At 42.7% G+C, this 15,967-nt stretch overlaps 1 protein-coding gene across 3 annotated transcripts in view; it reads left to right on the top strand.

Moving 5' to 3' along the window:
• Window positions 1–3,728: 3,728 nt before the first annotated feature.
• TOX3 (TOX high mobility group box family member 3) overlaps window positions 3,729–15,967 on the top strand; it is a 109,932-nt gene continuing 97,693 nt past the window's right edge. The window contains exon 1 of one of the 3 annotated variants that reach the window (XM_054668383.1): window positions 3,729–3,909. In XM_054668383.1, coding sequence (XP_054524358.1) covers window positions 3,757–3,909 — 153 coding nt within the window. In that variant the 5' untranslated portion in view covers window positions 3,729–3,756. Of the gene's footprint in view, window positions 3,910–4,132; window positions 4,640–15,967 lie in introns of those variants that run through there. The other 2 variants (XM_001165206.4, XM_009430782.5) reach the window with 2 other exon arrangements.

Raw genomic sequence — 15,967 nt, 5'->3', positions numbered from 1 at the left:
GGTAGGTTCTGACTTGCTTTTATCTGCATGTGGTTTAGACTATGCACATGAAGTGTTGATTTGCAGACACGAAACTCTCCTAAATTTCATGAGGATACACATATTAAGAATCCAGTCTGGGTAGGAATGCTACGCTTTATGACACAACACCAAGTTCAGACATAAAACTGAATATAAGATATTTTAGCAATATAATACATTAGCTGTTACTATGGGAATAGATGAGAGGAAACGTGAGTAGCCCTGGCCTTGTTAATTTCCACTTGGAGCTATCGTTAATTTGGTCACATTACGTATTGCAAGGATCATAATATTTGGATAGGATTTTTCATCACCAAAACTCAAGAGAATTAAACTGTATATACTGTTTAATAGTATTTGCATCTCATCTTGGGCAAGCAGAACACAGAGGGGTTAAATTACTTTCATAGATTCGTAAAAGTGGGGGTTCCAGTGAGGTTTTTGGTTATAAAACTCTGGCAGGTTTAATGAAGTCCTCATGGGGACTTTCTTGCATAATTTGAAACCAGATAAAGTAGAGAAAGTTTTCAGGTTCTGTCAAGATGTAAGGTAGTTTTCCCACAATGTAAAGTTTGTGTATTTTCTCCCCATTTTTAAGGGATTCTTGGATGACATCAACTATTTAATTAGAAACATCAAGTATTATAATAAGATGGACAGTTTTGATCCGAATCATCTCAAAACCCTAAAGGAATTTTCTTATGCCCAGAAGTTGTATTTTGGCTGCAGAATTGATTCTTCTGCTGCCCTTCTAAATCAATAACTGTTAGCATTGTTCAGCATAAATTCAAAGCATATTTAAGATATGTTCTTGGAGAAGGTTCTTCAAATTCAAGGCTAATCCAGTATAAAGGAAACCTTTGTCTATGGCTTTCAGAAACAAGACTGCTGACAGACTGAAAATAGTGACACCCTTAAGATAACAAATACCATGACAGTTACAATTGCATTTAATTTTTTAAAGCATTATTCTAAAGTTTTTAATGGATAGTCTTCAAAACCACTGGAACTCTTAAAATTAGATGATAGTGCGAAAGCAATGGAGAGTGTAATCAGATCAGTTCTAAAGGAAACCACATAGGATCTTAGTTTTTATGTCTGCGAAGGGTCTACAACAGCAGGGTGCAAAAGGCCCCCACCCCACCCAAAGTAGATTGTTCTAATTCACATCAGAGGTCCTGGATACACTCTTCTCAAATCCTGCCTTAAGGTTCCCTGCAAATAAATTACACTATTAAAACATTCTGTTTTTTTTTTCCTTCTTCCTTCCCATGTTCTTTCTAAACTTTCTTTCTTTAATGAATATTTATTTCCTGCAAACAAACTATGTACCAAGCATGGTCTGAGGTTCTTGGGATCCAGCAATGATGTAGCAGTGTGCACTGCCTCATCCCTTGAGCCTTCTTATACAAATACCATGGGGGTGTAGAAGCTGGCATCCTTCACACTGTATGTGAGTTTGTTTTTCATGTCGCTTCTCTCAACAGCAGCTAGTGGCTGTGCCATGACAGTATCTCCAGGGGACTGGGATGGTTCAGGGCATGTATACACGTGTGCATGTGAGTTCGTGTGTATTTTGTGTTCCAAGAGCCCAAATCATAGTCCTCTTTGAGGACTTCTATATGTGTCATGTCGGGAATTGAATCCTCTTTCTCATTCACAAGTGCCTAAAATCATGTCTGGCACATGGTAGGTACTCAAAAAAAAAAAAAAAAAAAACAATAAATAAAGATAGCTGCCAAATGCGTGGAGATTGGGCTAAATCGTCAAGTCAGCAGCCTTCACCAATGCCCTTTTTCTGTTCCAGTGATTTTCTCATTCGAAATGCCTCAACATACACATCTTCAGCTCATCACCCGGATTCTTCCCCTCCCTCTAAATCAAAATCTAAACTCAGATCTTTTGCTTACCTTATATCCTAAATCAAATAATAAAATGCAGACAGATGAGTATTGTTCCCTTCACAAAGGTATTTGCATCCTAACAGGGAAGGGAAATTTAAGAGAAAGACTTTTCCAAAACAATGGCCAGGAGTTAGGGATTGTCACCGAGCATTCCTAGCTCCTGAGATCCTTAGGGGTAAAGTTCTCGCTTCATTTTCTAGGCTCTACCGCCCAAAGCTGAATGCAGTACATCAGCCCACTTGCAATTCCCATTCTTGCAGCTAGCGGGTTTCCACTGCGAAGCGTATTTATATTCCTGATCCTCGAAGTCTGATTACAAGTTCAGGTTTAGTCTCTGTAACTTTGATTATACTTTTCTTCATCCTTTAATCAAGCTCAGATTGCTTCAGATGCAAAACAGAATGAGCAGAAGGTGAGGATTGTGAGTGTGCAAAGAAAAACTTAGCTTTCCAGACTTTTGGCTCCTTGTAAGAGCTATCTGTAAAATTTTTTTTAAAAAAATTCTTTTTTGGTACCCCAGATCATCACACTGCTCCTCTCCTGTGGCCAGATCCTGCTCTGTAGGCCATTGTTAAATACTAATAGCGAAACTTAAAAGATGTTCTCTTGCGAGACAACAGGTGGCCACTGCAACCTCCAGCTCTGATTGGTGGAAAGGCCACAGGCGCCCAGTGGCCCAGAGAAAGGGCCTCCACTTCTGCGTTTCAAGAACTTACTCAATGGGGTGTTGTCCTGATAATATCTCAGCTCACTGTCAATTTGTGCAACCTGCTGGGCCATTAGGGAGCGCCGCTGGGTTGTCAACGTTAAATGGAGACTAGGGAGGGGAAACCAAAGCTTTTTCGGGAGGGCGGGGATCAGAGTCAACCCAGGGACAACGTGGGCAGTTGTTTCTTTTCTGAACACACACTGCTCTCTCATGCAGTAGTCTCCTGACCCAAGTTTTTGCTAAGAGAAGAGCAAATACACAAACTTTCACCTAATTGAAGTTTATTTTTTTCTGCTCCGTTCCAGAAAGATAATATTGAGTGAAGGTACACACACAGGTGTCACAAGCCCGATCTACTTTGGAGAACAGAAGAAATGAAAAGAAAACCCATGTCATGCTTGTCTGAAAAAGCTCAGGCCCTGGGCCAGCAAGGTGTGACCAGGGGATGAAACTGTTAGCGAGTGTCATAGGAAATATTTCAGAATGTCGCCACTCTGGTTAAAGTAGCTCGCAGATAACTAAACTGGGGAGGGCGCAGATCTCACGGCCTCTCCACAACGTTCCCATTTAGTATAAAGCCCCTTCCCTTCGCCAAGGCTGAAGGCCAAACTCTCAGATTAACTCAAAGCAATAAAGCCGATGAGAAAAAATAAATAAATAAAAAGACGGAGCTTAAGAAAGATAAAGAAATAAAGAGGGGTGGGTGAGTGTAGAGTGGGGAAGTTAATCAGCTAGGACCTTTTAGGAAAATAGGGACATTTTCTCTCCCAGAGCAGTGAATGATCTGCCTAGATCCAGTTACTCAAATGCCTTTCGAATACAAACAAGAGCAAAGAGAATACGAAGAGAACCGACACGAGGCTTCACCTGGGAAGCTTCAAGTCCGCCTACCTGTGAAAGGTCAGGCCCCAACACCCCTTCTGGGAAATCCTACAGGTGAACTTGGGGTCCCGGCTACCGGGAGACACTCGTGCAGGTTGGCGTCTGGGTTAGGTGTGTCCACGCAGGGGACATTCGAAAGGCAAGGCGGGGTCGAGGAGAGGGGCCCGGGGACAGGCACCCATGAAGAAGGAAGGGGGGCGTGGGGAGGAAAGCGACAGGAAGGGAGCAGACGGCTTGGGGATGCTGGGGCCCGGGGAAGCTGTGGTCGCGCAGGAGGAGGGTGGGACACACGGGACGCAGGGCTGGCGTCCGCTTCGGCCGAGGAAAGGAGGGGAGAGAGGAGCGCTCCGAGGCAGCGGGGACAAAGAGGACCGGAGCGGGAAGGGGGGCGAGGTAGGGAGAAGAGGGGCCCCGGAGAGGGGGCGGCCGCGGCGGGGGTGATGGGGCCGGCGGGGCGGGGTGGGCGCGCCCGGAGGCGGTCCGGGCCGAGGAGCGCACCGGCGGGGCGGGCGGCGCGCCAGCTGCCCGCGGTGGGAGGGGCGGAGCGGCGGCGGCGCGGGGAGGGGACCGGCGGCTGAGGCAGGAGGGGGAGAAGGAGGGGAGGGGCCGGGCCCCTTGTCTCCGCGGCTCGTCTCCTCAGTCCGCCCCGGGAGGAGGAGGAGGAGCGGGGCCAGCCGCCGCCGCCGCCGCCGTCCCAGCCTCGCCCAGCGCACCTGAACTCGCCTCGCCGACCCGGGCCCCCGCGCCGCGCCCCGCGCCCCCGGCGCCCGGCCCGCGCGCAGCGCTGCTTCGGTGCCCCGGCGGGGCGCGTCCCCCCGGCCGCCTCCCGCTCTCCCGCGGCTCGCGTGGCCGCGCCTTTGTGTGCGGCGGCCGCGGCTCCCGAGCTCCTCGGGCTCTGGTCCCGGCGCCCCTCCGGCCGCGAGTCCCGCGCGCCACCCCCGGGCGCCCTCGACGGTGGATCTAGCGGCGGCGAGGAGGCGGGTCCCGGCCCCGGCGAACCCCAGTCCCGGCCCCCGGCCCCGGGCCCAGCTTCGGCATGGATGTGAGGTTCTACCCCGCGGCGGCCGGGGACCCTGCCAGCCTGGACTTCGCGCAGTGCCTGGGGTACTACGGCTACAGCAAGGTGACCGGGCTGGGCCGGTGGGCCGGGGGGCGGGGGCCACCTCCCCATCCCGGGCGCGCCCCGCGCTCGGGCTCACCGCCTGCTGCACTTTTCTTTGGCCTCTTTCCTCCCATGTCTCCTCTACCTTTGAGCCTTCGTCTCTGTCCAGCTCTCCCCCCTTCTCTTTCTGCCCCATCCCACGCCGCTTTTTGTCCCCCAGCCGGCGTTCTCCTCAGCCCCTCCGCTCCCTCCCACCTCCCCGCCAGACTCTCCTTTGCTGCCCCAAAAAAGCGAAGAGAGCCCGAGGACTGAAAGAAGGGCTTGCGTGTGATTGTTTGTTGCTGTTATTAGTAAACACGATCGCAGCCCCCCTGGACTGAGTGGGGGCTACGCAGGGGTCCCTGATCTCCTGGTCCGATGATCTTGCCCTCCCCCACCCCCAGTCCTTCTTACCTCCCCCACCTACTCCAGAGCCGGCCTCGGGGCCGCTTACGGACGGAAAGGAACAAACTTTTGAGTATGCCTGGACAGGGGAGTGGGGGGAAGTGGTGGGACCCCGCAGGTGGCCTTTGCTGCCCTTTCGCTAGGGCACTTTGGACCTCGGAACCGGGGTGCCCGCCCCTCCCCGCTTAGAGTAAGTGGCTTCTTTCCTCTCATTTTTTTGGGGGGGCTAAGTTTTGCATTTCGGGGAGATCGGGATTGGAGACCTCCACACCACACCCTGGGGTCACCCCACCTTCTCCACCTCCCCCTGCGCCAACTTCGAGGACCGAGCGTTCCAGGTGGCGAGGTGGACCTCAGAAGGGCAGCGGGCGTCGCTCGGAGCAGCGAGGCGGGCGAGAGTCGCAGCCCTGGTACCCGGGCCGCGCGGAATTCCCCCCCACCACCCGGTGTCCTCTGTCCTCCCTGAAGCCCCCAGCGCCGAATTTGTCGAAAACATCACCCTGAGGGCGAGATTCAGAGAAACAGCCGGGCTCTGGATGGCCTGTGCGTTTTGAATGTGATTTTCTTTCCCCTTCCTCCTGCTCCTCCCTCCTCCCTCCCTTTTTCTTTCAAATCGTAGTTTGTTTGTGATTGCTTGGATAACAGGAGGAAATAAGGAGCCTGCTGAAAGAAAGGTGCTAAACAAAACTAATGAATAAATAACAGGAAGAGGAGGAATTGCATCTAGAGTGAGGAACAGTTTGCTGTGCCCCGTGGCTGATGGAGGCTCGTGTTCCTTTCTATTTGTTTATACTCCGTTCCCAACTCCAGTGCTGAAGTTTGTAAAAGACCATTAGGGTCTCTCTTGCTCGCCCTCGCGTGTCATCATCGCCCAGCTCAGCGTCTGGCACAGAGGGGCCTCCCAAAAAATATAGATCGAGGGGACTTTATTCCGTGTGCTTTAACCCTTTGGTGGTTGGAGCGTTCCTGCTCTCCGAATTCTAAGGGCTACGCTAAGCATTTATAGAGAGGCAAGAAAAGGCCGATCGCTGGAGCCAGAGTTAAGGATTAGTTTGTGTCCTCTGATTTTGGATTTACTCAGGTTATTAAATGCTTTAAAAAGTCCCCCATGTATGCTCAGTAAGGGACTTAGGCAGCCTAATTAAGTATGTAGTGTTTCTGAGAATCCACCTAATTGTTCCAGTGGGGTATTATTTATCTCCTTACAACTTAGCATGTGGATGCAAGCCTTGTATAAACTGGGCATGCTCTTATTTTTGGAAGCCATTACCTTGCCTAATGTAACTCCTTCTTTCTCTGATTTAAGATCAGCAACACTCGAATGACACCAAAATAGAAACCTATTGTATAAATGCAGTCACTGCAATGCGTGGCAAATCTCTGTTCACTGGGATCCCAAGGGTACTTCAAGGGACCAGAGGAAATTGGGGGTGTTTTGTGTGTGTCTCTTTTTTATTTTCTGAGAAAGGCTATTTTGAGTCTATTTAAGCTCAGAACATTTATTTCAGGGAGGGTATATAAAGCTTGAAAACAGACATTATTTATTGAGATGCTTGTTCAGCTTCAGAAGTGTGGATGCAAGTTGGCTTACTGTCGTATTTTCTTAATGCAGCTATTTGCCTGAAATAACTTGCTTTCTTACTTATTTAGCAATCTGATCGTCATCAGTGCTCTGTGTACCCAAGTTATGAAAGTTAGACATAGCGCTTAATATTGGTAGGAATCAAATTATACTTATTGTAAGGGATGTTTGTATTGACTTCCTTGCAAGTAAAAATATAACTATCTTATACTGAGCCACAATACTATATTTTGCTACTTTTATTTTCAGAAGTGAAAAACACAATTTTATTTCCCATAATTTTCCTTTACAGAGAATATAGTAGAAGAGGAAGTATTAACTTTATGGATATAAAGCAGCAAGTGCTAATTAAAGGTTTATAGCATTTTGTTTCACAGCTAATTTGTGTGTCTGAAGTGGTGCTGTTCAATATAGTTTATACTGAAAATGTAAAAACTACCATATAAAGACATGCATTTATTTTATTTGAAAATACTCACATTATTAATTAATCTCTAAAGACTTAACTTTCGATGACATGTATTATCTTTCTGGATGGGAAATGATGGATTTCAAAGAAAGTATGTTTCTTCCCTCTCTTGTTTTAATGACCATCTGGGAAACTTTAGAAGAAACACCGAACTCTTGGCTCTAGGCTTAACAAGTGAAAGTTAGCGCTTATCTTTAAATTTATTTACAAACCGTGAATAATAGGGTTTCATTCATTTCTCTCTTTAACAAATGACCAGAGTCCTTTGTATAAATTATATGCATGTGTATTATCTTTACATTCTGTGAGTATATGGATCCTTTTCAAATGTCAGTGCTCATGAAAGTGTACTGTGTCTGTGGAGAATGGATGAAAGAGTTTTGTGGGTTCAAAAGTCGTTGCAAGTAGGAGAATAACTTCAAATAAAATATAGCCAGGATCATTAAAATCAGTTAATAATTCATGAACCAGCCACTGATGTATAAACTTAAAGTCATCACTGTTTCCTAAGGGCTAATTTCCATTTTAATTTCAAGTAGAAAGTCGACTGTTTGAACATTTCTTTTTCTGGTGTGGTTAACAAATTAAACCCTGTAAATTAAGAAATAAAAACTCATTGTGTTGCTCAAATGATTTGGTGACTCTTTGACTATATATTTGTAATTTTTCTTTCCTGAGTTCAATTTGTCTTTTCACCAGTAAGAAAACAATACACAGAATATCAATTGGCAAATATAATTTAGCACTAATCTGAAATCCAACATACTCCAAAATCCAAAACTTTTTAGAGCACTGATGTGACAGTCAAAGGAAATGCTCATTGGAACATTTCGGATTTCAGATTTTTGGATTAGGGATGCTGAACTGGTAAGTATAATGCAAATATTCCAAAATCCAAAGAACCCCTAAATCTGAAACTTCTAGATCTAAGCATTTCAGATAAGGGATACTCAACCTGTAGTTGTCAGAATTCTGCCATCCCAAAATAAGATACTGTGTTTAATGTGGGTGTGAGGTGAAATCATACAGTGGGTTGTTAACAAACTTGGACTAAACTCTAGTTACTAGCTATTTCTGCATATTTTTAGGGCTTTTCCTTTTGAATTATGGCTATTGACCTCTCACCCTTACTTAGATTAGTGCTATGTTGTTTTTATTCTATCAGTCCCAGACTTTGCTTTCTAATTATTATGTGTATTATTTATTGATCACTCTGATTAATTAAGACATTCTTATATTAGTGCTTTGACTCCACCTGATTGGGCTTCTGCCTTGGCTAGCTTGAAGGGCAAAAGAAACTGCAGGGTAATTTGTCATTTGTCCATCTTCTTGGGGATCATGGTTCAAATTGAGAACATATTGAGAGGGAATTTGATTGAAACTCTTCTTAGATTGAGAGATTCCTGTATCGTATCATGACAGGTCTTCACGTAAGATATTGAAGCCACATTGTGAAAAAGAAATAAGGTTTTCCTAAGAGCCTTAAACCAGGGGGCATAAACTCAATTGTCTCTTGGGACAGCAAGTTAGCCTACATGGAGACAGGGTTTGCGGCCAAGTAGAGAACATACCCCATTTAAAGGGATAGCCTTCGTCAGCATTAGTAGAGTGTTGCCATGCCAACATTTGGGTCCAATATCTCTATACTTTACAATTCTTTTTTCAAGAGGATGATAATCTGGGTTTTTATGTGAATTATCATGAATTTTAAATGTTGGAATAAATTAACAAAAAATAATTAAAATCATTATGTGGGACCCTCAAAACTTGCTTGTGTGCTGATTCTTGTACTTCTTGTCTTAAATTCATATGTAGATGAGGATCCAAACATAACTTTTTAATAAGTCATTTATGGTTTACGTGCAACTATGTGGACAGTTCTGCTCCCATGTCCAACTATGTAGACAGTTGAATAGAATGGAGTAGAGCTGTGTAAAGAAATTTGTGACACCTGTGAAGACCAGACTTACCACAGAATGGTTGGCTTCAGGTTGGTACCCAGGGCCTTTTTAGAACCTTGGCAGCTCTAAGCACTATTGATCTGAGCTCCCCTCCACGCCCCATCAAACATTAAAATGCATCCACATCCTGCATTTAATCTAATGTGATATGATACCATATCTGAGTTGATATGGATCCGTTGACTTAGTTTACATTTTGTAAATATTTAGCTCCACATCTATTAGTTGTAATTTTGTAGTTTTCTGGTGATGTGTGGCGTTTATTTTTTTCTCACATTTTAAACATTGTTGTGGGCCCATGAGAAGCTTGCAGTTCTAAGTGTGTGGTGTATAGTGACTAATGGATAAAACAGTCCTGCTGCTCCTAACTGGAGGTCCACAAACTATTTGACCACTCCAGATGCTGGGCTACTGATGAAGACCCTGTGCTCAGTAGAGACTAGCATATAGTTAGCCAAAGAAAATTAATTTTAGTCATTTTAAATGAAGTCAATGCATGTAGGTGGTCACAGTTTTCAAAGTATGTGTCGATATTTCAAGGAATCTACTTCATGTCACAAACTCAGCTGGATGTGAATCCACTTGAAAATTTGTTTAATCTGCAGAGTATTAAAAAAGGCTTGGTTGTCTATATCTAAAAAACTTTGCATATAAATCTGGATTCCAGCTTTTCTTTAGAAATCTGGCAACACTGAACCAATATCCTTGTATGGCAACATCTGCTCGGTGTCCTTCAGATGTGCCTGTACCCCATAGTTCATCACGGCCTGTTTCACAGCCTGTCTCATATTCAGACCTTTGTAATCCTCTCAGGACCTGAAGGCTTCAAGTTTGAAGATTTTGATTAAGAGGAGAAGAAACTAAAGGAGCAACAAATGATGCTCAAACCCGGAAAGGTTACTGCCACCAGACAAATTGCAGATCAAGTGCATCTCATGCTATGTACGGTAGTAGCTGAGATGGTAAAAAATAATTTGTGATCACTTTGTAGGGCAGTGTTTCTCAAACTTTACCATGCACAAGAACCACCTGGGAGCTTGTTATAACACAGGCTTTTGGACTTTGCCCTTGGAGATTCTGATTCATGGGCCCAGGGCTGGGCTCCCAGGCAATGCTAAGGTTGTGGGTCTGTAGACTACACTTTGAGTAGCACATCAAGCAGAGGGCCTTCTAAGGTCAAGAGTTTGCTCTTTCTAAGTTTATCAGTTAGAGTGCTTTGGGCTGCAGAGAACAGAAAACTCAACAAATGGTGGCATAAACCATAAAAGTCACTTGTTTACCTTCAAAGAAGTCTTTGGGTTGGCAGTGCCAGGTTGTTTTGGATGGTTCAATCATGTCTTGAAGAGCCCTTCTTTGATTTTCTTTTTATTCTGCTATCCTTGGAGTTTTATCAGTCTTCCCATGGCTACAAGTTGGCTGCTGTAGCTCTGGGTGTCACATTGTCACATGAAAACACAAAATAAGAAGCAAGGTGATGGTGGTGGGAGTGGTCACAAATGAGTACTTTCTCTTCCTGTACATCTCTTGGCAAGAAGGAAAAGCTTTTCCACTAGACCCTCTCTTTTATCTTATTGGTCAGAAATGGGTTGCGTACCAACCCTAGGCTACTCACTAGCAAAGAGGAAGATTACTTTGATCAGTTTAGACCAATCCAATATCCCTTGAGGCTGGGCATTGCTACGTGAGCATAATTAATTAGTGTTATGCTCTGTTAGCAAGGAAGAAGGCTGTTGGAAAGTCAACGGTGTCTGCAACTGAGTGCATTCGAAGAACATATATATACACATAAATATTTTTTGAGATGGAGTCTTGCTGTGTCACCCAGGCTTGAGTGCAGTGACCATGGCTTATTGTAGTCTCAATTTCCCAGGCTCAAGAGATGCACACATACCTGTGGTCCCAGCTACTCAGGAGGCCTGAGTAGCTGGGACCACAGGTGTGTGTTCGCCATGCTTGGCTAACTTTTTCATTTTATTTTTTGCAGAGATAGGGTCTTGCTGTGTCGCCAGGGTTGGTCTTGAACTCTTGGCCACCAGTGATCCTCCTGCCTTTGACCTCCCAAAGTGCTGAGATTACAGGTGTGAAACACTGCGCCCAGCCTGAAAAATTTTAAGTGGACCGGTGGCTTGGTTAGAGTTTTACTTTTGTAAAGATTGATCTGACCTTTTGAGTAGATTGGTGTAGGCCCCGGCAAGAGTAGGAGAGACCGGGAGTAGGAAGCCATCACCCAGTTGAGGTAAGGTATGGGAAGGATTTGAATCAAGGAGATGTGAATTTGGATGCAAAAGAAAAGAAAGCACTAAACAGAACCTCCCGACTGGAAGGCAGAAAGAGGAAGCAGAAATGATTGAGGGTGTTTGAATTTGGGGCCTGGACGAATGGTAAGACCTTGAGTGGAAGCAGAGCGGAGAGAGGAGAAGCTGGTTTTGAGGAAAGATAACCAGATCAAGCTCATTTTGGATATTTCAGTGGTATATTCTCACAGAGTCATGCACTGGAACTCAAGAGAGAGTTTGGGGCTGAACAACCAAAGATGGAGTCTTTCTGTTTGTAGTAAAGCAAATGAATGAAATGAATTTGAGTCCTTCAAGAGGAAGGAGACAGGAAATGCAAGGACAACATCCTTGGACCTGAGGATTGGCTGGTGTTGCCAATTCAACTTCCCAGTCAGTGAGGCAGTAATTTAGGAAGTAACATGTGAAACGGAGAATTTGGAAATCCTACTGCACTGTTAAAAACAATGACATAAACAAGGAATGTGTGCTTATGTGTGTGTTTGCATGATGAAACATCCTTTCTCTCTTAATAGTTATTTGGAAGGAAACATTCTTGAATGTGTGAAACTCGGAGAATTTGGAAATCCTACTGCACCATTAAAAACAATGACATAAACAAGGAGTGTGTGTTTATGTGTGTGTTTGCATGATGAAACATCCTTTCTCTCTTAATAGTTATTTGGAAGGAAACATTCTTGAATGTGTGAAACTTGAAGAATTTGGAAATCCTACTGCACCATTAAAAACAATGACATAAACAAGGAGTGTGTGTTTATATGTGTGTATGCATGATGAAACATCCTTTCTCTCTTAATAGCTATTTGGAAGGAAATATTCTTAAATGGTTATTAAGGGGGAATGATGCAAAATTTGTGATAACATAATTTAAAACCATATTAGCCATTTATGAATGAAAACATTTATTTTTTTGGAAGACACATTTGTTTTGGATTTCGTGAAATGTTAATGGTGTCATAACTATTTTAGAGAATCTGTTTTGAGTATGGTTAATAAGAAAGGACAGGATTTTTGTTGAGTATACTTACAAATTCAAATATATTTTGAAGGTGGATTTAGTGCTCTAAAAAAAAAAAGAAAAATCCTGTTTAAAAATATAAGGAGTAGAGGCTTTTATTTAAGGTCCGCATGAGCCTCTCACAGGTTTAATCTTATCCCTTTGAGGTAGATCGTTTTATTTTCTTTGTTTCCTAGGTTTGTATCCTTAATCTCTTCCTCAGGGAGGCCATGTTCTCTTAAATATGTTTCATGCTTGTGTAAAACATGCCAGGCCCTGGAAAATGGCCCTTCTTGTATGATTAACATTCTATCTTTAATCTTAATTCAATTTTGCTTTGTTTGTAAAAGAAGAATTTGAAGATAGACAAATGGGCTAATATGAAGACACATTTGAGTTTTTACTCTAAATTCATATTTGAATGATATATACTCATTCTTTTGGGGGAGTGAGGTTTTAAGCTGGGTCCTTCTATTCCAAATGTTGCAAATTTAATGTAGCCTTATCTACATTGACTAAATTGTTTATGCAGAAGAATTATGTCAAAGATGGTGATGAGTGAGTTTTAAAATTCAATTTATTTTAAATGGATGTAGTATAACTGTACCATATTGTGAGATTTTTTCCAGCAATTTCTACAGCTAATTTGTAATAAGCAAGGGATTTACTGTAGAATAATAAAAATCCTACAGTTTCTTTAAAAAATCTCCTAGGTGTAGGAAGTAGAAGTTCAAAATGCTGACCTGACTAGAAAACTTTTATTAAATATGTATGATTGGTTGGAAGTTGATCTTCTTCAAAAGGGGATGAGTTAAATCTAGAAATATCAAACGGTTAATAAAATATACTCGGTAGATCCATCGTGCTGCTCCTTGATGGCAACTTATCTTTAATGAGAGATTCAACCCTTATTATTTGACTTATTTAAAAATTCTAATAAAAATGTTTAATGGAAAAGTGGTTAAAATGATTGTTTTAGTAAAAATGTTTGGTTGCAGTTCAGTCAAACTGAGTTAAATAGAAAAGGGATTGTAAGTTTTGTTTCAGGCATAGCTGGATCTAGAGTCTCAAGGGATGCTATCAAGACTTTCTTATATTAGCTCTGCTTTCATCTGTTTTTTTCTTTTTCTTTCTTTCTTTTTTTTTTTTTTATCATATCAGCCAGGCTGTACTCAAGTAGTGGGAAGTTGTCCAGCAGCAGCTCCAAGTTACATTCTCACAGCTCAGCCTCTTCAAGAGGGAGAGATTCTTTCTTGCATGTTTCAGCAGCTTTTCTGGATCAAGTCTCATTGGAGAGACTTGGGTCCCATGCCCAGGCTCGTAGCCACGTAGGCATGCCAGTGGGGGAGCTGGACACTGTCATCTTCTTGGAAGCCACACGAGCTAAGAGTATGGAGCAGTGGTTCTTCGGAGGAAAAACAAAGTGCTGATGTCACAATGAGAGAATGTGGGTGTAGGATAGGAAAGCAAAGTCCATTGAAATGGCTAACTGGAGTGAAGCTTGATGATTTTGAAGATTTCTGAGGATTTCCATTGTCTATGTTTATTATTATTCTTTGTGGAAACCAAAATGAGCCTGTGCTTATGTAATGTAAATATCATAAATATTGTTTATATTAGGAACGCCCTTCTTGTTGAGGCTGAGATTGGATGTGGTCTGCCTTCAAGAAACCTATAGGTCACATGGATATTCTATGGATATGAGATTTTCTCTTTCCATGGTGGGAGATGTGGTTGGTTGAGAACAAACTGTGGAGACACTAGAATGTCTGGTGAAAGATCCTAGGTTGTATTGAGTAGGTACTAGTAAACTGTGTATGTGTGTGTCTCGGTACATTTGCATATGTATGTGTTTACATACATATATGTGTGTATAGGTAGAGGGTGACATTTTGAAGTGGGGCTAATAAGAAGATATTTTCAAGACAATGTCTGAACATGGTTGAAGAAAAGATTAGAGAGAGAGTGAGAGAGCTATTGAATGATGGATTGGGTGGTCAGTTGCTGTTGGAACGAACACTGTAGATAAAGGAGAGTTAGCCCTTAAATGAAGCCTTGGTAACTATTTCTTTGTGATAATAGGAAAGAAAGAGAAGATGGCTGAAGATTCATATATATATAAAATATGTAAATATGTGCACACATGTGTATATATACATATATATGTACACACACACAGACACACACACCACTGCACTTCCAGCCTGGGAAACACAGCAAGACCTTGACTCTTAAAAATGTCAAGAGTTAAGGAAAAGGGCCAGTGGATTGGACTGTGGGAACAAGATTCTCAGTGGCTGTATGGATATAGAGTGAGAAATATATCTTGTTCTATATATACACATGTATATATATATATATATATATATAGTGTATATCTATATATATATATATAGTGTATATCTATTTCAGTAGAAAAGATGTTGGGGAAGAGAGGAGAGAGAGAGAGAACAATATTTATGGGCATGGGAATTGATTGACAAGCCTGAGATCTATCCCTGTGTACTTTTCCTACCTCATTTTCTTACCACTCCTCCCCTCTACCCTCGCTTTATGTGTTTTAACGGTACCAGCCTTCATCCCATCTTTTTGAACTTGATATTCTTTCTGTCTAGAGCCCTCTCCCCAAATGTCTTCACTTGGCTGGCCTCTTCTCAGCACCCATGTCTGAGCCCAGATATCACCTTCAAGTATGTCCTGACCATTTAGAAAATCTCAATTTCTAAAATATCCTTTTCCCCATTCCTCTAATTAATATCTGTCTACCTTCATAATTTTGTTCATAGCATGTACCCTATTTGAATTTCTTGATTATTCATTTATTCATCTGCTTCTTGTTGATGTCTTTCCACTGAAATGTAAACTTCATGAGGATAGGGGGTGTATTTACTTTGATGCACATGGAACATCTCACATTTAGAGAAGTGCCTGGCACATAAAATGTGGTAAGAAGTGAACTAGAGATGAATAAAAATACTGTTGAGCAGAAGATCTGGTTGTAGTTTAGTATTTGAGTGAATATGTGTTGACATAGTATGGGTCAGACACTTCTAGGCAATAGGAATGCAGCAGTGAAGTCACTTGTCCATTTTCAAGGAGTTGGACTACAGTTGTGATGATCCCTATTAGAAATGTTTAAGTTTACATTTTATTTTTAATTTTTTTATCAGTATTTGATGTGTTGGTGGCAGGAAGAGAACAATGGTTATGAAGATGACTTGGTGGTGGATTTTGCCTAGGCAGGGATGAGAGAAGAACAGGAGTTGAGGGAAATGTGGTATTGAAGTGACTGCTTTTAATCCAACTATTCAGGCCATTGAAGAAATGGTCAAGGAATAGGAGGCCCCCATAATAGCAAAGAGGGTACATTAGGGTTCAACTTACATGTAATAGAAAAAATCTTGAACAGCAATGTCTTAAATGAAGTAGATACTCATTTCTTGTTTCCATAACCAAATCTAGAGGGAAGTAGTCCAAGGCTAGTATGGAGGCTTCTTAAACACTGAAGAGCCAAGCTGCCTCTAGCTATCCTGTGACCCTTATCCTTATGGCTCAAGATTGACCTCTAGTCAACCTCCATGGTCTGACCAGCAAGAAGGATG

The sequence above is a fragment of the Pan troglodytes genome, chromosome 18, assembly GCF_028858775.2.
Source record: "Pan troglodytes isolate AG18354 chromosome 18, NHGRI_mPanTro3-v2.0_pri, whole genome shotgun sequence".
NCBI lineage: Eukaryota > Metazoa > Chordata > Mammalia > Primates > Hominidae > Pan > Pan troglodytes.
This window is presented reverse-complemented; position numbering and strand designations above follow the sequence as displayed.